The 24,975-nt window shown below is 44.6% G+C and overlaps 1 protein-coding gene across 2 annotated transcripts in view; it reads left to right on the top strand.

Annotated features, from left to right (window-relative positions):
• The window catches only part of sphkap (SPHK1 interactor, AKAP domain containing), a 144,114-nt gene that overhangs the window by 93,502 nt on the left and 25,637 nt on the right, over positions 1 to 24,975 (top strand). For both annotated transcript variants that reach the window (XM_063044842.1, XM_063044843.1), the window contains one exon: positions 15,332 to 19,091. In XM_063044842.1, coding sequence (XP_062900912.1) covers positions 15,332 to 19,091 — 3,760 coding nt within the window. The remainder of the gene's footprint in view (positions 1 to 15,331; positions 19,092 to 24,975) is intronic.

Raw genomic sequence — 24,975 nt, 5'->3', positions numbered from 1 at the left:
TTCTGCTTTGTCTATCCTGCTTTTTATTTCTTCAAAGAATTCCAACAGATTTGTCAGGCAAGTATTCCCCTTGAGGAAACTATGCTGACTACATCCTATTTTATCATGTGCCTCCAAATATTCTGAAACCTCATCCTTAATAGTCCAACATCTTTCCAACAACTGAGGTCAGACCAACTAGCCAATTGTTTCCTTCCTTCTGCCTCTCTCCCTTTTTGAAGAGTGGAATGACATTTGCAATTTTCCAGTCTTCTGGAACCGTTCCAGAATCTAGTGATTCGTGAAAGATCATTACTAATGCCTCCACAATCTCATCAGCCATCCCTTTCAGAACTCTGGGGTGCACACCATCTGGTTCAGGTGGCTTATCAACCTTCAGACCTTTCACTTTCCCAAGAAGCTTCTCTCTAATTATAGTAACTTCACACACTTCATGACCCCTGACACCTGGAACAATACTGTTAGCGTCCTCCACAGTGAAGACTGATGCAAAATACTTATTCAGTTTAACCGCTATTTCCTTGTCTCCATTACTACCTCTCCTGTTTTTCTGTGGTCCAGTATCCATTCTTGCCTTTTACATTTACGTTTCTGAAGAAACTTTCAGTATCCTCTTAATATTATTAGTTACCTTACATTTGTTTTCATGTTTACTTTCTTAAAAACTTTTTTAGTTACCTTCTATTGATTTTTAAAAGCTTCCCACTAATTTTTGCTTTATTATATGCCCTCTCTTTCACTTTAATGTTGGCTTTGACTTCTCTTGTTAGCCATGGTTGTGTCATCTTTCCTTTGGAATACTTGTTTCTCTTTGGGATGTACATATCCCATGCCTTCTAAATTGCTTCCAGAAATTCCAGCCATTGCTGCTCTGCCATCATCCCTGCCAGTGTTCTTTTCCAATTAATTCTGACTAACTGCTCTCTCATGCCTATGTGATTCTCTTTACTCCACTAAAATATTTTTACATCTGACTTTAGCTACTCCTTCTCAAATTTCAGGGTGAATTTGATTATATTATGATCATTTGCCCATGAGTGCTGTTTTTCCTTAAGCTCTCTAATCAATTCTGGTTCATTGCACAACATCCAATCCAGAATAGCTGGTCCCCTAGTGGGCTCGAACATGAGCTGCTCTAAAAAGCTATCTCATAGCCATTCTAAAAATTTCCCCCCCTGGAATGCAGCACCAATCTGATTTTCCAAATCTACCTGCATATTTAAGACCCCATGACTATTGTAACATTGCCATTTTGTCATGCATTATATCTCCCACTTTAATTTGTAGGCCACATCCTTTCTACTGTTAGGTGGTCTGTATATAACTCCCATCAGGATGTTTTTACCCTTGCAATTCCTTAGCTCTATTCACAATGATTCAGCAGATGAAAACCTACTTCATTATTATATATTATACTGTAGCTCTTGCATTCACCACTGTTTATGGCAAGTCCTTCAATGTTGCCTCACGTCCATTTTCGTTTCCACGGATGCTGTTCGACCTGCTGAGTTCCTCCAGCATGTTGCGCGTGTTACTTTGACCCCAGCGTCTGTAGAGTATTTTGTGTTTTCAATGCTGTCTCAGTTGTGCCCCAGGTTTCTTTAAGCTCAACTTTCACAGCGCTTAACTACAGTTCTCAAGAGGTCTAATTTTCATTTGGCTGCAGGTTTCCATCTTATCACTATTCCAGTGTTGGCATTAGCTTCTGTTGAAAGTATGTGGCTAATCCACCTCTAGTACACCTTGTTATTGATATTGCATATGTGATCTTGGCAGTAATGTGTTGGCTGCTATGGGTTTAAGAAATTTTGAGCCAAAAATAAAGTATGAAGTTTGCACGAAATGAAGACAGTCTGGAGATGACATAATGGATGGGCACTTAGCACCAGAGACTAGGGTTCAGCCCTAATATTTGTTTCTGTTGGTGTGAAATTGGTCTATTCTCCTTGTGACAGCATAATCTATGTGTACTCCCACATCCCAAATGTGTACAGGTTGGTAGGTTACCTGACCACTGTAAATTATCCCTGGTGTGTAGGTGTGCGGTAGACTCTAAAGGCTTAGAGTTGATAGGTAAGTGTGGAGAATAGGTTACAGGGAGAATTAATGAGTAATTGGCAGTGGTCTAAGACTCGGTATGCACTCAGTGGACTGAATAAACTCCTTCTGTTTCATCAGAAAAATGGAACTATTCTGTTACTTCAACCAACACGCATCAAAGTTGCTGGTGAACGCAGCAGGCCAGGCAGCATCTCTAGGAAGAGGTACAGTCTATGTTCCGGGCCGAGACCCTTCAGGACTATAGGAAGGATGTGGAAGCATTGGAAAGGGTACAGAGGAGATTTACCAGGATGCTGCCTGGTTTAGAAAGCATGCATTATGATCAGAGATTAAGGGAGCTAGGGCTTTACTCTTTGGAGAGAAGGAGGTTGAGAGGAGACATGATAGAGGTGTACAAGATAATAAGAGGAATAGATAGAGTGGATAGCCAGTGCCTCTTCCCCAGGGCACCACTGCTCAATACAAGAGGACATGGCTTTAAGGTAAGGGGTGGGAAGTTCAAGGGGGATATTAGAGGAAGGTTTTTTTTACTCAGAGAGTGGTTGGTGCGTGGAATGCACTGCCTGAGTCAGTGGTGGAGGCAGTTTAAGTGAAGTTTAAGAGACTACTAGACAGGTATATGGAGGAATTTAAGGTGGGGGCTTATATGGGAGGCAGGGTTTGAGGGTCGGCACAACATTGTGGGCTGAAGGGCCTGTACTGTGCTGTACTATTCTATGTTCTATGAAAGTACACAGCTCTGATATATTTTAGTACCTCTCCAATCCTCATCTTATTTGCTTCTATTCCAAATGTCATGACATTTTTAACCATCCTGACAAATGTGCTGCCCAATTACAAGAATTTTTCTGTTAGTGAGAATGCAATCCTGGTGATGGTGAGGCAATTTTAAAGGGTATGATACATGTTTTACTGCAATTAGTTTTCACACTGATTTTCTCACTAAATGTATTGTCTGCTTTCTGTGTCTTGCATGTGGTGTCAAGTATGTGTTAAGAAAAGCAGGGTAGGTCATTATCACGGGTTATCTTCCACCTCTGTATGATTTCCTGCTCTATCCCAATATCCCTTGATTCCTTTAATATCCTGAAAGCTATATTTTGAATAAACAGTGAATAAGCATCCACAGTCCATAGGAATAGAGGATTCCAAAGATTCACTGCTTGCTGTATAGAGGAATCTTTTCTAACCTCATCTCAAATGTCATACTCCTCATTCTCAGACTCATATCTGCATAAGGACTGGATCTCCTGTTCTCAACCCAAAACATTGACTTACACCATTAGCCTCCACAGATGCTGCTTGACCTGCTGATTTATGGCAGCATACTGTTTTTAACCTAGATGCTATTGAATCAGCATTTACCTCAACTAATTCCACATTCCAGTTGTCACTTAGACTGCAAGAAGAAACAGTATCAAGGCCCTCAAGCTGCTTCATACATTCAATGAGATCTTTTGCCAGGTGCGATGTTATGGCCGTCACTGAGTCATGGCTGAAGGATGGGTGTAGTTGGGAGCTGAATGTCTAAGGTTACACATTATATCAGAGGGATAGGAAGGTAGGCAGAGAGGGAGGCGTGGCTCTACTGGTATCAAATGGCATCAAATCAGTAGAAAGATTTGACATAGGATCGGAAGATGTTGAATCCTTGTGGATTGAGTTAAGAAATTGCAAGGGTAAAAGGACATTGATGGCAGTTATATACAGGCCTCCCGATAGTGGCTGGGAGGTGGACCATGGATTATAACAGCAAATAGAGAAGGCAAGTCAAAAGGGCAATGTATGGTAGTCATGGGAGATTTTAACATGCAGATTGATTGGGAAAATCAGGTTGGTAATGGATCTCAAGAGAGGGTTCATTGAATGCCTAAAAAATGGCTTTTTAGAGCAGTTTGTCATTGAGCCCACTAGGGGATCAGCTATTCTGGATTGGGCGTTATGTAATGAAACGGAGGCAATTGCGGAGCTCAAGGTAAAAGAAACCTGAGGAAACAGTGATCATAATATGGTTGAGTTCAACTTGAAATTTGATAGGGAGGAAGTAAAGTCTGATGTAGCAGTATTTCAGTGGAGTAAGGGAAATTACAGTGGTTTGAGAGAGGAGTTGGCCAAAGTAAATTGGAAGGACCTGTTGGCAGGGATGTCAGCAGAGCAGCAATGGGATGTGTTACTGGGAAAAATGAGGAAGGTGCAGGACATTTGTATTTCAAAAATGAAGAAATACTCAAATGGTAAAATAGGACAACCATGGCTGACAAGGGAAGTCAAAGCTATTGCAAAAGCAAAAGAAAGAGCATACAACAAAGCAAAAATTACTGGGAAGATATAGGATTGAGAAGTTTTTAAAAACTTACAGAGAGCAACTAAAGAAAATTATTAGAAGGGAAAAGATGAAATATGAAAGCAAGCTAGCAAATAATATCAAAGTGGACAGTAAAAGTTTTTCAATTATGTTAAAATAAAAGAGAAATGTGAGTGGAGATAGGACCACTAGAAAATAAGACAAGAGAAACAATAACAGGGGACAAGGAGATGGCTGATGAACTGAATGAGTATTCACTGTGGAAGGCACGAGCAGTATGCCTGATGTTGTGTGTGAAGGAAGAGAAGTGGGTCCAGTTACAGAAGAGAAGGTGCTCAAAAAGCTAAAAGACCTAAAGGTACATAAGTCACCTGGACCAGACGAACTGCACCCGAGGATTCTGAAAGAGGTAGCATTAGAGATTGTGGTGACATTCTTCTTCTTTTTGTTTTATGGCGGTTGGCACCCAGCTTAATGGTGCATTACCGCTACCTTCTGCAGTAACATTAGAAATGATCTTTTAAAAACCATTGGACTTTGGCATTGTACCAGAGGACTGGAAAATTGCAAGCGTCATTCCACTCTTTAAGAAAGGAGGAAGGCAGCAGAAAGGAAATGGTAGACCAGGTAGCCTGACCTCAGTGATTGGAAAGATGTTAGAATTAATTGTTAAGGGTGAGGTGATGGAGTACTTGGTGACACAGGACAAGATAGGACAAAGTAGCATAGTTTCCTTCAGGGAAAATCCTGCCTGATGAACCTGTTGGAATTCTTTGAGGAGATTACAAGTAGGATAACTGAAGAAGATTCAGTGGATGTTGTACATTTGGACTTTCAGAAGGCCTTTGACAAGGAGCCACACATGAGGCTGCTGACCAAGTTAGGAGCCCATGTTATTACAGGAAAGTTACTAGCATGGTTAGAGCATTGTCTGATTGGTAGGAGGCAGCGAGTGAGGTAACAGGATCCTTTTCTGGTTGGCTGCCAATGACTAGTGGTGTTCCACAGGGGTTGCTGTTGGGACCACTTCTTTTTATGCTGTATATGTCAGGACATTGAAACAGGGATCCAATCACAGACCCAGAACTGTGCACACAGTGACAATAATTGAGTAACAAATCCTGAGGTGCAAACAAAGTAGGCAAAGTTCAGGCAGAGATCAAAACATTCAGAGAAATCCAAAAACCAGAATTGGGGAACAGGCAGAGTCAATATTTAGACAGACAGAGTAAAGATACAAATGCTGGAAAGGCTCAGGAAAATCCATTGGCACAATCTGGCAACAATAGATGAAAACACAGAACTGAAATACACTGAGCAATAAACAGAGAGGTAGTTGATAGGTGGAGCACAATGAGACAGAAGTGGCAACAAATCAGGCAATAATGAGAAACAGGTGAGAGGTGGAATACTCAGTAATACAGGGGCCGGAGTAGAGCAGGAGCAGGGACAGGAGCACATGGGGCATGAAAACAAACAAGAGCACATAGCAATACAAAACCACAGACTGACAGCTAGGGGGAAAAGCACACAAAGAGACAGAGTTCAGCTGGAGGTACTGACAGTACTCCACCCCCACCCACCACAGATGCCTCCTGGCATCACGGCAGGTAGAGCTGGGAACTGGCAATGAAAGTCTCTGATGAGAGAGGGGTCCAGGATATTACAGACGGGGATCCAACACCTCTCCTCAGGACCGTAACCTTCCCAGTCCACAAGGTACTGGAGGCCATGGCCCCGGTGATGAACATCCAGCAGTCAATGCACCATGAAGGCCTCTGACCCATCGATGAGCTGTGGGGGAGAGGGGGGTTTGGGGACAGGACACAGGGGATGGCTCATGAAAAGCTTGATGTGGGACACATGGAAGGTAGGATGAATGCAGTGGAGAGTGGAGGGTAGCTTGAGATGGACGGCAGCAGGGCTGATGACTTTAGCAATGAGAAAGGGGCCGATGAAGCGGGGGGTGGGGGGTGAGCTTGCGGGAATCCACCTTGAGGGGCAGGTCTCAAGTTGAAAGCCACACACACTGTCCCTGGCGGTAACGTGAGGCCTCAGAGCGACGGCGGTCAGCTTGACGTTTGATCCTAGCGGAGGCACGGAGAAGGGCAGAACAAGTGTGCCTCCACATCCACTGACAACGGCAGATGAACGCCTCAGCAGGTGGAATGCCAACCTCCTCCTCCTGGGCAGGAAACCGTGGAGGCTGGTAGCCAAGGCAGTACTTGAAGGGGGACAGACAGTTTGATGAGGACGGATGAGAGTTTATGGCATACTTGGCCCAGTGTAGCTGCTGACTCCACACAGAGGAGTTCTGGGAGACCTGACACCACAATACAGTCTCCAGCTGTTGGTTGGCCTGCTCAGTCTGGCCATTGGTCTGTGGGTGGAATCCTGAAGACAGACTCACAGAGGCACCCAGAAGATTACAGCATGCACTCCAAAAGTTGGATGTGAATTGAGAGCCCCTGTCTGACACAATGTTTACAGGTAAACTATGTAATTTAAAACTATGCAGTACTAGTAATTTGGCTGTTTCTTTGGCAGAGGGAAGTTTAGGTAAAGGAATAAAGTGTATAGACTTGGAGAAACGATCAACTACTATGAGAATGGTGGTGTTACCATCTGATGGGGGAAGACCAGTGACAAAATCCAGGGCAATGTGGGACCAGGGTCTCTCGGGGATAGACAGGGGTTGTAACAAACCAGCGGGTGACTGGCTAGAATTCTGGCCTTGAGCACAGACAGAGCAGGGTGAGATGAAGTTGCAGATGTCATCTCCCATGGAGGGTCACCACAACCACCAAATGATGAAGGCCTGAGTACGCTTGGTTCCAGAGTGACAGGATAACTGGGGAAAATGACCCCAATACCTGTGAGCGGACAGAGCTGGGAAGATAAGCATGGTTAGTGGGGCGTTGAGTAGGGGCTGCCTCTCTGTCGAGCAGCTTGCACAATGGATTCAATGTCCCATTGCACTGCACCCATGAGACAGTGAGCTTGACATCAGGGTACTCAAGGGTCTCAGAGGAGGGAAATCTTCAGGAGAGGGCATCAGGTTTTCCATTCTCAGAACCGGGGCGGAAGGACAGAGTAAAATTGAATCTTGAGAAAAACAGGGACCAACGAGCTTCATAGGAGTTGAGACGCTCGGCAGTACGGGTATGTTCCAGATTCCTGTGATCAGTCCAGACTAAGAATGGCACCTTGACTCCCTCCAGCCAATGTCTTCACTCCTCCAGAGCCAGCAGCTCCCGGTTTCTGACATCGTAATTCCGCTCCGTGGGAGTGAGGTGGTGAGAGAAGGCGCAGGGGTGTACTTTCTCATACTTGGCCGAGTGCTGACAGAGAACAGCTCCTATGCCAGCGTCAGACGCATCCACCTGCACAATGAACAGCCAGTCGGTGTCGGGGTGAATCAGGATGGGGGCAGAGGTGAAACGTTCCCTCAGGTCAGAGAATGCTTTTTCAGCAGCAGGGGACCAGGAGAATCTGACAGCCGATGAGGTAAGAGCAGTGAGTGGTGCAGACAGTGTACTGTGATTTCTGATGAAGCGGTGATAGAAGTTAGAAAAACATAGAGCATAGAATAGTACACCACAGTACAGGCCCTTCGGCCCACAATGTTGTGCCAACCCTCAAACCCTGCCTCCCATATAACCCCGCCACCTTAGATTCCTCCATATACCTGTCTAGTAGTCTCTTAAACTTCACGAGTGGATCTGCCTCCACCACTGACTCAGGCTGTGCATTCCACGCACCAACCACTCTCTGAGTAAAAAACCTTCCTCTAATATCCCCCTTGAACTTCCCACCCATTACCTTAAAGCCATGTCCTCTTGTATTGAGCAGTGGTGCCCTGGGGAAGAGGTGCTGGCTATCCACTCTATCTATTCCTCTTATTATCTTGTACACCTCTATCATGTCTCCTCTCATCCTCCTTCTCTCCAAAGAGTAAAGCCCTAGCTCCCTTAATCTCTGATCATAATGCATACTCTCTAAACCAGGCAGCATCCTGGTAAATCTCCTCTGTACCCTTTCTAATGTTTCCACATCCTTCCTATAGTGAGGTGACCAGAACTGGACACAATACTCCAAGTGTTGATGTTCCCAAAAAGTGTTGCAACTTCCAACGAGTCAAAGGTTGGAGCCATTCGACCACCGCCTTGACCTTCTGTTGGTCCATCTGAATGGAACAGCCTGAAATTACATCCCCCAGGAAGGAGATGGTATTGCAATGAAACTCACATTTCTCAGCCTTTACAAAGAGCTGGTTCTCCAAAAGGCACTGGAGACTCTGCGGACGTGACCTGTGTGTTCAACAAGGGACTTAGAAAAAAATCAAAATGTCATCGAGATACATAAGAACAAATTGGTTCAGCACGTCCCTGAGAATGTCATTTACCAGGGCTTGGAAGATGGCGGGGGCATTGGTGAGTCCAAATGGCATGACCAAATACTCGTAATGGCCTGACACGGTTTTGAAGGCCATCTTCCATTTGTCCCCTTTGCGGATGCGAACAAGATGGTAGGCGTTACGGAGATCAAGTTTGGTGAAAACTGATGCTCCTTGCAGTAGTTCAAATGCCAAGGTCATGAGCGGGAGAGGGTAACGGTTCTTAACAGTGACTTCATTCAGTCCCCGGTAATCAATACATGGATGCAAGGAGTCGTCCTTCTTTTCAACAAAGAAAACACCAGCATCAGCAGGGGAGGAAGACAGCCGGATAATGTCTGCAGCCAGAGGCTCTTGAATGTAACTATTCATGGCTTCTGTTTCAGGTACGGACAGGGGATATAGGCAGCCCCTTGGGGGAAATGTGCCAGGCAAGAGGTCAATGGCACAATCATATGGACAATGAGGCAGTAGGGAAGTGGCCCGGGACTTGCTGAACTCAGCCATGTATTCAAGGAGGGTTGGCACAAAGATCCAGAAATTCCTCAGGGGGATCTGGGCTTGGAGACAAGGGGATCTGAGCATGACGGAGGCAGTGAGAGTGACAGAGTGGGCTCCAGCCTGCAATCTTGCGACTGAGCCAGTCAATGTGGGGGTTGTGTTTAGCTAACCAGGGATGGCCCAGGACAATGGGAGCTTGAGGAGAGTCAATAACATAAAGGGTTAACTGTTCATGATGGTTGCTGGATAAACTGAGACTCACCGGGGCTGTGACATCAGTGAAGTTAGCCAGTCTGACCGTTCAAGGAGTCGGTCACCACACTGGAGAGGAGACGTGGGTAACCCCCACTGGTCAGCCAAGCCGGAATTGATAAAACAGCCCTCTGCAGCAGAATTGACCAAGACGGAGACTGCTCGCTGTTGGACACCCCACTCCAGAGAAGCAGGTATGAGAGTGGCGTTGAGGGCCGGACAGGGATCATGCTCACCAGTACTCCTCGTCCTACTGGTGAGCACTGGCTTTTACTGGGCAGGTGGAGATGAAGTGGCCTGATTGGCCACAGTACAGACAAGAGCAAGTGCTGATTTTCCTTTGTCTTTCAGTCGGCGTCAGGCAGGTACGGTCAACTTGCATAGCCTCGGGCTCTGGAACGGGAGTTGTAGATGGGGGCAAGTGGCAGGGCAATGTAGACTGACGAGGAGCTTGGAACTCACTCAATGCCCCCAGGGACCCTCTGGAACCCCTCCCTCTGCGGCACTGCTGAAGGCGAACATCAATACGGATGACCAAATCCACCAGGGCTTCAAAGGTGGCAGGAAGGTCCTGGGTGATCAGCTCATCTGTGATGTCTTCGGAGAAGCCATTCAGGAAGGTGTTGTACTGTGCCTCCGAGTTCCAGCCGCTGGAGGTGGCTAGGGTCTGGAACTGTATGGCGTAATCTGACACAGGTCTGTGCCCCAGTGCACGCGCAGCATTTCACAGGCAGCCTCTCTCCCATGTTTGGAGTGATCAAACACTTCTCTCAGCTCCTCAGAAAATAACTGAAAACTGATGCAGAAAGGTGAGCCTGCCTCCCAGACAGCTGTTCCCCATTCTCTTGCCCGACCGAACAGTCGGGTGATGACATAGGCTACCTTGGCTCGATCAGTTGGAAATGCTGTTGCAACACACATCAAAGTTGCTGGTGAACACAGCAGGCCAGGCAGCATCCCTAGGAAGAAGTACAGTCAACGTTTCAGGCCGAGACCCTTCGTCAGGACTAACTGAAGGAAAAGTTAGTAAGAGATTTGAAAGTGGGAGGGGGAGGGGGAGATCCAAAATGATAGGAGAAGACAGGAGGGGGAGGGATGGAGCCAAGAGCTGGAAAGGTGATTGGCAAAAGGGATATGAGAGGATCATGGGACAGGAGGCCCAGGGAGAAGGAAGGGGGGGGGAACCCAGAGGATGGGCAAGGGGTATAGTCAGAGGGACAGAGGGAGAAAAAGGAGAGTGAGAGAAAGAATGTGTGTATAAAAGTAAATAATTGATGGGGTATGAGGGGGAGGTGGGGCATTAGCAAAAGTTAGAGAAGTCAGTGTTCATGCCATCAGGTTGGAGGCTATCCAGACGGAATACAAAGTGTTGTTCCTGTTGGTTGGAATTCAAAAATGAGTGTACACTGGGAAAGAAAAGAGTGGCAGGTACCGGGCTCACCTGAGTACTTTCCTGGAGGAGGCAGATGGGGCTCTTGGCTAGGAGGAGCACGTGAGAATGCCAAGGGCGGGGCAGAAGATGCAGTTGCAGAATGTTGATGGGCACTCTGGGGCAGCTGGAGTGACCGAGTCTGGGTCACAAGATCGGCTACATTGGCAGAAAGCGACTCCACTGCCCTGAACACGGAGTCCAGCTGGTTCTGGTGTCTCCCCAGCATCACTCCCTGTTGATCCAGGGTAGCTCACAGATGACCAGGGTCTACTGGATCCATTCTGGCCAGATTGTACTGTCAGGACACTGGAGCGGGGACCCAATTGCAGACCCAGTACTGTGCACACAGTGATACTAATTGAGTAACAAATCCCAAGGAGCAAACAAAATCAGCGTCAAAGTTCAAGCGGAGATCAAAACATTCAGAGAAATCCAAAAAACCAGAAACAGGAAACAGGCAGAGTCAATATTCAGATGGACAGAGTACAGATACAAATGCTGGAAAGACTCAGGAAAATTCACTGGCACAATCTGGCAACAAACTGGTTCAAGCACAGGACTGAAATACACTGAGCAATAAACAGAGAGGCAGATGATAGGTGGAGCACAACGAGACACAGGTAATAATGAGAAAGAGATAGAGATGGAGTATTCAGTAATACAGGGGCCGGAGTAGAGCAGGCGCAGGGACAGGAGCACATGGGGCATGAAAACAAATAAGAGACCATAGCAATACAAAACCACAGACTGACGACTTGGAGGAAAACACACAAAAAGACAAAGTTCAACTGGAGGTACTGACAGTATATAAATGATATAGACGATGGAAAAGATAGCTTTGTTGCCAAGTTTGCAGATGATATGAAGATTGGTGGAGGGGCAGATAGTGTTGAGGAAACAGGTAGGATGCAGAAGGATTTAGACAGATTCGGAGAATGGGCAAGGAAGTGGCAAATAAAATACAGTGTTGGAAAATGGATAGTCATGCACTTTGGTAGTAGAAATAAATATGCAGGCTATTTCCTAAACAGGGAGAAATTCCAGAAGTCTGAGATGCAACGGGACTTGGAAGTCCTTGTGCAGAACACTCTAAAGGTTAACTTGCTGTTCGAGTCAGTGGTGAGGATGGCAAATAGTCATAGTCATACTTTATTGATCCTGGGGGAAATTGGTTTTCGTTACAGTTGCACCATAAATAATTAAATAGTAATAAAACCATAAATAATTAAATAGTAATACGTAAATTATGCCAGGAAATAAGTCCAGGATCAGCCTATTGGCTCAGGGTGCCTGACCCTCCAAGGGAGGAGTTGTAAAGTTTGATGGCCACAGGCAGGAATGACTTCCTATGACGCTCTGTGTTGTATCTCGGTGGAATGAGTCTCTGGCTGAATGTACTCCTGTGCCCAGCCAGTACATTATGTAGTGGATGGGAGACATTGACCAAGATGGCATGCAAGTTGGACAGCATCCGCTTTTCAGACACCACCGTCAGAGAGTCCAGTTCCATCCCCACAACATCACTGGCCTTACGAATGAGCTTGTTGATTCTGTTGGTGTCTGCTACCTTCAGCCTGCTACCCCAGCACACAACAGCAAACATGATCGCACTGGCCCCCACAGACTTGTAGAACATCCTCAGCATTGTCTGACAGATGTTAAAGGACCTCAGTCTCCTCAGGAAATAGAGAGGGCTCTGACCCTTCTTGTAGACAGCCTCAGTGTTCTTTGACCAGTTCAGTTTATTGTCAACTCGTATCCTCAGGTATTTGTAATCCTCCACCATGTCCACACTGACCCCCGGATGGAAACAGGGCTCACCGATGCCTTAGCTCTCCTCAGGTCTACCACCAGCTCCTTAGTCTTTTTCACATTAAGCTGCAGATAATTCTGCTCACACCATGTGACAAAGTTTCCTACCGTAGCCCTGTACTCAGCCTCATCTCCCTTGCTGATGCATCCAACTATGGCAGAGTCATCAGGAAACTTCTGAAGATGACAAGACTCTGTGCAGTAGTTGAAGTCCGAGGTGTAAATGGTGACGAGAAAGGGAGACAAGACAGTCCCCTGTGGAGCCCCAGTGCTGCTGATCACTCTGTAGGACACACAGTGTTGCAAGCACACGTACTGTGGTCTGCCAGTCAGGTAATCAAGAATCCATGACACCAGGAAAGCATTCACCTGCATCGCTGTCAGCTTCTCCCCCAGCAGAGCAGGGCGGATGGTGTTGAACACACTGGAGAAGTCAAAAAACATGACCCTCACAGTGCTCGCTGACTTGTCCAGGTGGGCGTAGACACGGTTCAGCAGGTATATGATGGCATCCTCAACTCCTAGTTGGAGCTGGTAAGCGTACTGGAGGGGATCTAAGTGTGGCCTGACCATAGGCCGGAGCAGCTCCAGAACAAGTCTCTCCAGGGCCTTCATGATGTGGGAGGTCAGTGCCACCATTCTGTAGTCATTGAGGCCGCTGGGGCGCGGCATCTTCGGCACAGGGACGAGGCAGGAACCCTCCGGAGCCTCAGGCTCAGGTTGAAGACATGGCGAAGTACTCTACATAGCTGAGGGGCACCGGCTTTGAGCACCCTGGTACTGACACCATGTAAATGCCATGTTATCATTCATTTTAAAAGGTCTAGAATACAAGAAGAAGGATGTGATGCTGAGGCTTTATAAGGCATTAGTGAGGCCTCACCTTGAGTATTGTGAACAGTTTTGGTCCCCTCATTTTAGAAAAAATGTGCTGGCATTGGAGAGGGTCCAGAGGAGGTTCACAAGGATGATTCCAGGAATGAAAGGGTTATCATACGAGGAACATTTGATGGTTCTGGCTTTGTACTCGCTGGAATTCAGAAGGATGGGGTTGGCGGCAGGGTATCTCATTGAAACCTTTCAAATGTTGAAAGGCCCAGACAGAGTAGATGTTGGAAGTATGTTTCCTATGGTGGGAGAGTCTAGGACAAGAGGGCACAGCCTCAGGATAGAGGAGTGCACTTTCAAAACAGAGATACAGAGAAATTTCTTTCGCCAAAGGGTGGTGAATTTATGGAATTTGTTGCCACATGCAGCTGTACAAGCCAGGTCGTTGGGTGTATTTAAGGCAAAGATTGATAGGTTTTTGATTGGACATGGCATCAAAGGTTACTGGGAGAAGGCCGGGAACTGGGGTTGAGGAGGAAAAAGAAAGGCTTAGCCATGATTGAATAGCAGAGCAGACTCGATGGGCCAGATTGCCTAATTCTGCTCCTAAGTCTTCTGGTCTTATGGTCTTTTACTTCAGTGCCATTTTCCTTCATTAGCTTCACATTTGATTCCCTTAACATCCAAAAATCAATCAGTCTCCACCTGGACCTTTATCAATAACAGAGCCTTCATAGATCTCCTGAGTAGAGAAATAAGTGAAGATATTTCTTCTAATCTTGGTTCTGAATTATTTTGACACTCTGTGCTTGGTTCCAAATACTCTGACCAGGGGAATTATCACCACGGCATCTACCCTATCAAATCCCATCTGGAATTTATATGTTTCAATCAGCGCACCTCACATTCTTTTACTTTCAAGTGAGTACAGGCACAGGCTGCTTCATCTCAGCTCAGAGACCAAATCCCCCATTACCACAACCTAGCTTTGTATCATCGGCAAAACTGGATCTGTGGTCCTTTCATTCCAATCATTGATATCAATGTCAGGACATGTACCATTCTTGAAGAATTTGATAGCTTGATTAAACAGATAGCATTATCCATGGATTATAATGGAATATGGTTTAAATTGCAACCCTAAAGGCCACTATAAAAATGATAAATGATCATTGACTTTTTTGAGGTAGGATGATGAAGAAATATTGTCATGAGCCCTGCGGTCCTGTGTGGCACACTGTAGAGCATTGGGCTCCAAGGTTTCTAAAGCACCTGTATTTGTTAATTGTTGTCTTAACTAGAGTCGTTAAGCCCTTGTACTTTCTGCTTAATCCTCTCAAGTCTATTATAACTGGCGTGGGTTTTCCAAGTACTGTGATTATTCAAAGTGGACTCCAGATTAGCACTTATCGTGGGGTCCTTGTTCTGAGAATGATTTGTCTCACAGTGTTACTTGGTCAAGCTGCCAATATTTTATTGGATTCTCATCTATAATCTCTTGTTTCTACCTCTACACAGGAGTCTGTTATTTCTCTGCACCTGGGTTCAGTCATTGCCAGTACACACTGCAACATAGAGAGATCAAATTTTATAAATACAAATAATAATTAGTACACTGGATTAAAGTCAACATTTTTAAATATTCCCATCCACATATCTATATTAATGTACTTTTCAGGATGCAAAGAATATGTGAATTTGGTAAATAAAGTGCACTTGACTGTTTCATTTGTTTTTTTCCTAGATCCTCTGAAGATCAATGGGTTTGATACAGCACGAGGCATTAAAAATACAAAAGCAAAATCTCGGGTTCTCCTGCAAATGCGACAAAAAACAGACAATTTATTTCGTCAAAAGGCATGCAGTCTCCAAGATACTTCAGCATACAAGTGTGCAGATGAAGAGATCGCTGGAAATGTCCCATTACTTTGCTGTGAGGACAACTACGTTCCTGCAGAAAGGGATGGAGAAAGGCTTAAGTCAGAAAGAAATGTCCGAGAAGAAGCACTTGCCTTAAAGACTCCTCATGGCAACCACTTTGCAAATTCAAATGTGGATGAACACAACTCTTACACAATTGAGTGTGCTGGTGCATGTCTTCAGACCAACTCTGCAGCAGCACTAGTAGATACATGGAATACAATAGATAAACATAGTTCCTCTCCCTCTCCTGAGGAGAATCATTGCATGGAAGGTGCTTACGCTTCAAATTTAGCAGAATCTGTCTTACAGGATGCCTTTATTAGACTGTCTCAGTCAGAGCCCACTTTTACAACAGAGGCTGCGGTCAGCATCTCCGCAGAAAGTGTTGATGGCCTTTCACCCAGCGATCCAAAGGGAAGTGCTGCAAATCCTTCTTGTCCGTGGAATGTACTTCCTAAAATTGTTATTGTACAAAGTCCAGACAATAGTGACAATGCTTCAGAATGGCAAGAACCTTGCAGACCTATAACAGCTTCTTGCTTGGACTCTGATCCATTAAGTGAAACTCTAGGTTATGCACAGGAACACAACATTGACCAGAACAATTCTGAGTCAACTGGATTGCCTCCTAATTCTGTAGAAGTAGCTCTGGTCTATGCAGCAAATGTTGTAGGGACTATTTCAAGTCCGTATATTACTGAGAGTCTACAGCTGGACCAAGCCTTATATGATGGAAGAGAGAATTTGCCTTGCAATAGAGAAAATGGAGATGGAGCCTTACCAAGTGATTCTGAATGTGATAACATGAACTTCTCCTTCTCATCGGCTCTCTACGGTGTGACCCAGGTGGCCAGCGCCATAGGTGTAGCAGGGCTAAGTGATGAGCCAGATGTGAGCTTTTCTGTAGCTTCAAGTGGCCTCCTGTCCGCAGCTGAAACCTCCGGTGCAGTGGCCCTCCAGTGCAGTGTGAGTGTTGGAAGCCGCATAGACACATTTGCCCATAACATTGCAGAGGTACTATTCAAAGAAGCAGCTACTGTTCTTACAAAGACAGACAATTACAGAAGCGTCGGTGAATTAATGGAATCTGTAGACCAAAAAATAACAGAAACAGTGACACGACCAAACGTCTCCCATTGGGAGGAATTGCCAAAGGATGATTTTGCCTTGAATATGTCAAATTTAATTCTAAAACATTCTTTTGAAGAAGCAAATAGCAAAGTGGGAATGATATATCAAGAAAAGGAAAATAATTTGGGTGTAAATCCAACCAACATATTTATTGAAAGTGCTAATAAGTCTCTCTTCAGTATATTATATTTCACTTGCAGGAAGATCAAAGATATTGTCAGGCACAGTGATGTTACCATGCTTTTTCAGGATGATAGAATAAAAAACAGTAAGGATTCAGAAATAACCAACATACAAGAAGGAATATCTGTTAACCATAACCCCAATGACAGAGATGAAAACTTAAATCATGTACCCTCTGGTCGAGGGAACCTGACAGACTCCATAACCTCCTATGAGAAAAGATGCGTAGGACCTGATCTGTCACAGCAAATTAATCTGAACGCAATGCAGTCTCTCAGCAGACGAGGTAGTGACTGTGCAAATATTGCACACAATTTGACCAACCAGCTGACATCGGGGAATACTGGAGCTGCGGTCACCAGTACTGCTGTCCCACAACAACAGCAGAATATATGTGACAAAGATACAACTTCATCTTTCTCCACTGATGCTTTTGACATGGAGAGCCGATGTGGTAGTGGAGTTCAGCCCCGTACGTCTGACTACATCAGTACACTTACAGACACGAGAGCCCAACCTCACCCAGGTAAAAATCAGAACAACCTTATGATGAATCCACAAAGTACATTAAGCCCATCTAAATCTCCGTTCCATGTTGAAAAGTCAACAGATACAAGCCTAACAGTAAATGGGTTTGCTGACCAGATATCAAAGACAGTTGTTTCCATGGCAACGGAAATGGCAGCTATTTGTCTTGAAAACACAAATGCCAAGCAGCCATGGTTTTGTCCGTGGAAAACAAGGCTCTGTGACCACAAGAGATTTATCGTCCCACAGGCCTCCTCATCAAAAGCTCTCGGTAGGGGTAAAGAATCTCAGACTACAACTGTCAAGAGACTTAAGCCTCCCAGACTTAGTGAAATCAAAAGAAAAACACAAGAGCAACCTGAGCTAAAGGAAAAACTAATGAACAGAGTGGTTGATGAATCATTGAACTCTGATGATGTCTTAGACCAAATCAACAACTTTGCCCAGGAGGTGACGGCTAAAATAGTGAATTCAGCTGAACTAACAGTGATTGACTCTGTGAGGCAAGGACAAGGGCTAATGAGAAACAGGCTACTGACGGACAGGTGGAGCAGAGGAAAAGGGTCCAGTTATGAAAGCATCCCAGAAGAGGACACAGATTCTAACAGTTCGTGGGCTGCCCTTGGTGCCTTGACTAAATTTGGTCAGCCCAACAGCCGGGCCAGTTCAGTCTCAAAGCAGTCAAGCTGTGAGAGTATCACCGACGAGTTTTCCAACTTCATGATGAATCAGATGGAAAGCGAAGGCTGGGGATTTGACCTATTGTTGGATTACTATGCCAGCAAGCATGCCAGCAATATTTTAAATGCAGCCCTGCAGCAGGTGTGCAGAAAGAATGGGCACCTTGGTGTAAGTACAACGTGTCTGTCAAAGCAATCTAGTACAGAGAGTATAACAGAAGAGTTTTACAGGTACATGCTCCATGAACTGGAGAAAGAAAGCAAAGAGACAAAAGCCAACAAAGAGTTCCACAATATGTTGGTTCCCCCTGCTGGGCGAGGGACTTCATGTTTCAGGCAGTCCTCAATGCCTGACAGACAAGCATCAGAGGGAAGGTTAACAGTGACTCCACCTGTGAAAGCAAACTCCTTTGACGGCTTTGCCCAGAATGATCGCAGAAACACCTTGCAGGTAAATCTAGGTAATGTGCCATTGTCTGCTAACCTGTACAAATCCTTAACAGACTCTTGTTTATACCGGAAGAACAAAACTGACCACATTACTGACATGCTGATAAGTGAAACTTGGTCCAATTCCATTGAGGCACTAATGAGGAAAAATAAAATTATCTGCGATGACGCTGACATTCAGAGTGCTGAACAGTTGTCAGGTGGTGCACAGCAATTTGATAAAGAGAATCCCACCAATATAGTTACAGACACCATTAAAAGTGGGAAATCAATCAGCAGCAGCCAGCAGGGTTCCTTAGCAACTTTAACCCATGACTGTGGCACTGAAAGCAAAATATGTGATTCAGACCTCGCTCACAGAGTGGAGGAAGCAAAATCGGTGACTGACAAGAAATCCTTCACTTCACACGAGTGGGCAGCCGTGAAGAAAAAGAAATCGTCTCACTGCCCAAGGGAAGTTCCTTTAATTCATATAGAGAATGATCAAAAGGAAGAGAGAAACCAGTCTTCTCATGGGAAGGCTGTCAGCAGTACTAAAAGACAAGCGGAAAGGAAACTTCTAGAAGCTGATTCGGAAGGACAAACTGAATCTGGTTCTCTGGTGTACAGGTAACTGACAAACTAAAGTCAGCAATTGTTTATCTTTTAAAATTTGACCTGTAACATTTTTTAAATATTGAAATTTTTGCGACATTACATTAAAAATGCAATGTGACCCTAAATTATACTTGTACATCACCTTGCATGCATTGTGAGTCACATAATGCAAAAAAAATGATTAATCATGACTAACATTATTATTTAGTAAACGGAAAGAGGCAAGGAAAATCTCCAGCAGTAGAATGCTCTTGGAGCCACAGGGAAAATTTTTTTTCAAAAAGTAGATTTTATTCTTGTTAAAAATAATACAAATGAAGAAAGAGAACAAAACACCCTTTCCAATTGTGGATAATACATTCAGCAGTCCAAACACACACGTAACACCATTGCCCCTCCTATGGTTCTCTGAGGTTACACCCTTTTCATTGTTAGAGAGACTCGCTCACCCAACTCTACCCCTGCCAATAAGGAGCCTGTACCGTGGTCCTTCCCCACAGAGCCTTGGCTCAGGCTGCACAGGGTTTCAGGGTCCCTCAATTTTCTTTCAATAAAATAAAATTTATTCATAATAAGCAAAATTATTTACAAGAATAAACTGTGCAATGCCTTTTCATTCTTTACATTCATCATCAATGTCCTTACTACTGTTCGTCAATAACATTCCTGATACTCATGTGGCACTCTGGGGTGGTATACCACGACAATAATCAAGGGGCTTTCTCACCTAACTAGGCCTCTCGCTCTCCAGCAACAGAAGAACCCTACACTGTGGTCCCTGCCCACTGACCCCTTGTGGTGCATCCCTCAGTTTTTCCATTAGTTACCTGAACTAAACACAGCCAAAAATCTTCCACCCCCACTTTCTGCTTTCCACAGGGATCTCCCTTGTCCATTCGTCCCTCCCCACTCATCTCCCTCCTGCACTTATCCTTGCAAGCGAAACAAGTGCTACACCTGGCCCAATACTTCCTCCCTCACTCCCATTCAGGACCCCAAACAGACCTTCCTGGAGAGGTGACACTTCACCTGTGGGTCTGTTGGGGTCATATACTGTACCTCGTGCCCAGTGTGGCCTCTTGTATATTGGTGAGACCTGACATAGATTGGGAGACCGCTTTGTTGACCACCTACGCTCCATCCACCAGCAAAAGTGGGATCTCTCAGTTGCCACCAATTTTAATTCCACTTCTCATTCCTATTCAGATATGTCTATCCATGGCCTCCTCCACTGTTGTGATGAGGCCATACCTGGAGGAACAATACCTGTCTGGGTAGCCTCCAACCTGATGGCATGAACATTGCTTTCTCAAACTTCTGGTAATGCCTGATCCCCTTTTTCTATTCCCCATCCCCTTTTCCCTCTCTCACCTTATCTCCTTGCCCGCCCATCACCTCTCTCTGATGCTCCTCCTCCTTTTTGTTTTTTCCATGGCCTTCTCTCCCTTTCACTAATCAACTTCCCTGCTCTTTACTTCATGTCTTTCCCTCCAGGTTTCACCTATCACCTTGTATTTCTCTCTCTCCTTCTCCCACCTTTTAAATCTACTCCTCAGCTTTTTTCTCCAGTCCTGCCAAAGGGTTTCAGCCTGAAACATCGACTGTACACTTTTCCATAGATGCTGCCTGGAATTCCTCCAGCATTTTGTGCGTGTTGCTTGGTTTTCCAGCATCTGCAGATTTTCAAAAATATTGATCAGCTGTTTTATTCACTTCCCCTCATTTACCTTCAACAACTTCAATGTCAGGGTGATGAACAATGCAAGACAGTCCCATTACTGGATGCAGTTAAGACCCCACACCTTTCGAAGTTATCACCAAAATATTGGCTCTTCCAAAATGTGACATTTACCACATGTCAGGCTTTGAATCACATCCCATTATACTTTCCAAAAGAGATCTAATTAGTTTGAATGAATGAATCAAATTTGCTTTCAATGTTTCCTTGGGGATTCTGTAACATTGATTGACCATTTTTCAGACAAATAAGGGTTCTGAGTTCAGAGCTGAATTGAACTGAGCTTCAAATGAAGCCTATCTTTAATAATACTGTAACACAAAACAGCAGTTCAACTTTCTCCTTGAAAATAATCACAACACTAGTCTGGTTCTTATGCTGCTTCACTCCATCAATGACAAGACAGAAAAACATGATCAGACATCAAAGGTCTTAACTACTGTGGACAATTTTAAACCATCTGATTCTATCTAAAATTACTCCAAATATATACAATATAAAAATACCCCTTTTTTTAAAAGATGTTGTGAAGCTTAACTTCTGTCACCTCAGTGAATGATATGTTACCAGCAATAATAATAGAAAATACTGGAAATTTATAGCATGTAAGACAACTTAAGAATCAAAAGGAACAGATCATATTTCAGATCACTGATCATTCATCAGGCATTCCATATAGAGTTAGAGATAAGGTCATCAGCAGTCCGATGCTCCTCAGGTACAGCCTCACCCTCTGAACATTTCCGGCATTTTCTGCTTTCTTACATCAGACTTCCAGCATCCACTGTATTTTGCTCTGTTGTTAGCAACAATCCTGGAATAGTTACCACTGGCAAGACATATCACCCAAAAGAAACTTTTCATTATTAATTCAAGGATATGGTTCGCTGGCTGAGTCAGCATTTAATTTGCCTTCTATGGTTGCCTTTGGGAAGGTGATGCTGTGTTCTTGAACCATTGTAGATACTGAGGTGTGGGATTATGCTCAAGGAAATGAGGAAGGGAGTTGCAGGATTTAGACCTTGCAATGCTGAAGGAATGCAAAATGCATCCAAGTCAGATAGTGTGTGGCTTCCAGCTCATGGTATGCACTTGCTTTTGCTGCTCATCCTCCTAGTTGGTGCATATTGTGGCCTTGGAAGGTGGACATTGAGGAGCCTTAGTGAGTACATCCTGTGGATAGTTCAAGTTGCTGAAATTGTGCATCGGTCATGTCACAACCGTAGATACGGCAACTTTTAACCTCTTGATGAAAGTCATGGTACAGACTGGGAAAATCAAACTTTCATGTAGCAAATTTAAACAGATCTACAGAGAACCAACTAGCTTAGCGATGAAATAAACCTGTCTACGCTGTCTTGATCTGTAAAATTGACCGTCTATCCTAATTGCCTCTGAAAAAACTTGTGAAAGATAAAAAACAGTGAGCAAGATCTGAAAAGGTTCCTTCTCTAGGTTTCAACTTTCATGTTTTCAAGGTCCCAAGGACTTTTCTCTATCTTCCCAAAGATTTTATTTTTCTGATTGTTTTCAAGGCTTATTCAATGTGTTTAGGGTTTCTCAATGTCTTCCCCATCTCGAGGACTCCCAAACCTCCCTCTTGGCCCCACCTGAGGTTTTTTTGGGGTTCCAAAGTCTCTCAGGATTCTGAGAGACTTCCAACAGACTGAGAGACTGGAGAATCCTGAGAGTCTATCTGGATCTCTGAGTCTCCCAGCCTCTTGAGTTCCCCATGCCTCCCTCTCTAGTTCCCCAGGTCTCTCAAGTCATCCCTGGTTCTCGAGTTTTCAGGTCTTCCTGGGCCACCAAGTGCCAGCTATAGGGAGGGGGATCCTGTAGTGACTTCTTCAGCCCTGTGCAGGGCATCAGACAGCATTGGGCTCTGACGTTTTTAGAGCATGTGAATTGGTTAATTGTTGCTTAACAACAGCTATTAATGGTTTAAAGAGTTCCTTGTGTTTTTCTCAAGTGACTCGCTCTTTGTAATATGGTTTCCTGGTACTTTTTGTTTAAGTCTGTTAAGTTTATTTTTGATTGGCTCAGAGATTGTTAGCTTTATTCTTGAAGCAGATGCCTGATTAGCTCCAATCGGAGGGTCCTCATTTTGAGAATGATCAGTCTCACGGTGTCACTTGGTCGAGCTACCTCTGTAAAAACTCTTGTTTCTGTCTCTACATGGAAATCTTTGGCTCCGATATTGGCAGTACACACCATGGCACCTATCTACCAGCATCACTGAAGGACATCTTGGACAAGTCCCTCATTTGAAACTTCCAGCGGACACTGGTCTGTGGTGCCTCAGGGACTGCGCCTAGAGAGGGGGGCCCCTGTCACAACCACGGATTCAGCAGCGCAGTAGATAAGGCAACAGCGCTCGTGAATATGCACGTGTCAGCTAATTATTATTTCATTGTGATGACATTTAACTCCATTCATTCTATTGTAGTATTTGTCAAGACTTGGACACAACAACGCTTCGCTGCCTGCTTGCATTCCGCCTTGCCTGAGAAATTGGACAATTGAGTCAACTAACTCTGAAGACTAGCGGCAAGCATTTAATATTTAGTTGTTCTTTTCAGCTGCAGTGTCGGCTTCGTTTTCCATTTGAGAGTTTTAGTTAGCGGCCCTGTTTGGCCTGGTGTTTATTGTTTTCTTTTCCCTTTTAACACTGCTCACATTAAAGTCTGTGAAATATCGACCCACTTCAGTGTCTCTCACTCCGCACTAGGGCTGTATCCGAACCGGGCGACAGGTCATGGGAGTGAGTGAACAGTTGGAGATGGGGTGCCTGTCAAATGCGCTGTAGTGTTCTGTATGCTGTCAAACTTCTTGAGTGTTGTTGAAGCTGCACTCATTCAGCAAGTGAAGATTATTCCATCTCACGCCGGTGTTGAGTCTTGTGGACCAGCAGAGTGACTCTGGGGAATTGGAACTGAGTTAGTTGCTGATTCTTAACCTCTATAACCTGTTCTCATAGTCACATTATGTGTGTGGCTGGTCCAGTTCAGTTTCTGTCAGTTATAACCCACAGGTTATTGATATTGAAGTATTGCCACTGAAGTAGTGATAGTTGGAAGTAATCGTATCACTAGTCAGGTTCTTATGCTGCGGTTAGATATGGTTATTGCCTGGCATTTGTGTGGTGTGAATGTTACTTGTCACTTAACAACCTGGGTTTTAATGGCAGTGATAGAGAAATACTTTTCTGTAAGTACAGAATTCCAGCATACTGTGTGACTCTTAGAGAAAAGAGGGTTTGGGTTTCAATAAAGTACTTCTGTCACAAACTGAAGACACTCAAGTACAATGCAGCCAATTTGCTGCTGGTGACTTGCAGGAGAACACAACAGACTACTTGGTACCACAGGAGCAATGAAATGCCTGGGAAACTAACTTTCTGTAAGCTGAAGGACATCTGCTGGGCAGGGCTCTGGGATTCTCCTTTCCATTTTGAAATATTGCAATAGTATTGTTTCTGTGCAGGGCCCACATCTAACATCTTGCCACAGAATAACTCACTTGTGAACCTAGATTATGTACGTACTCATCTCAAGTGAAGGAATGGTCTGACTCAGTGCTCATGATTGAGAGTGTAAGGTTGATATCTGGGGATGTTATACAATGTGATGGTAGGATAAGGACTGGCATTTGAATTCTTCAGGAAACACACACAAAACGCCGGAGGAACTCAGCAGATCAGGCAGCATCTATGGAAATTAATAAATTGTCAACGCTTCAGGCCAAGACACTTTTTCAGGACTGCAAGAGAAAGGGGAAGACACTGGAATAAAATATGGTGGGGAGGGGAAGGAGGAAGGTGATTGGTGGATGGGAAAAGTAGAGGGCTAGAGAAGAAGGAATCTGATAGGAGAGGAGAGAGAACCATGGGAGAAAGGGAAGAAGGAGGGGCACCATGCGGAGGTGATAGGCAGGTGAGGAGAAGAGGTAGGAGGTCAGAGTGGGAAATAGAAGAAGAGGGAAATGGGAGGGGGAAATTACCGAAAGGAGAAATCAGTGTTCATGCCAATGTTCATGTCAGTAGTATCTCAGCCCCATTCACTACTATAGGTGGGGACAGAACTGTCATCGGTCATAACATGCTGCTTTTGTGTTGTCCTGCAAATAACCATTCAGATATCATAATAATGATAATAATCA

The sequence above is a fragment of the Mobula hypostoma genome, chromosome 4 (assembly GCF_963921235.1).
Source record: "Mobula hypostoma chromosome 4, sMobHyp1.1, whole genome shotgun sequence".
Classification (NCBI taxonomy): domain Eukaryota; kingdom Metazoa; phylum Chordata; class Chondrichthyes; order Myliobatiformes; family Myliobatidae; genus Mobula; species Mobula hypostoma.
The sequence above is the reverse complement of the archived record's forward strand: the minus strand, read 5'-3'. Positions and strand labels throughout refer to the sequence as shown.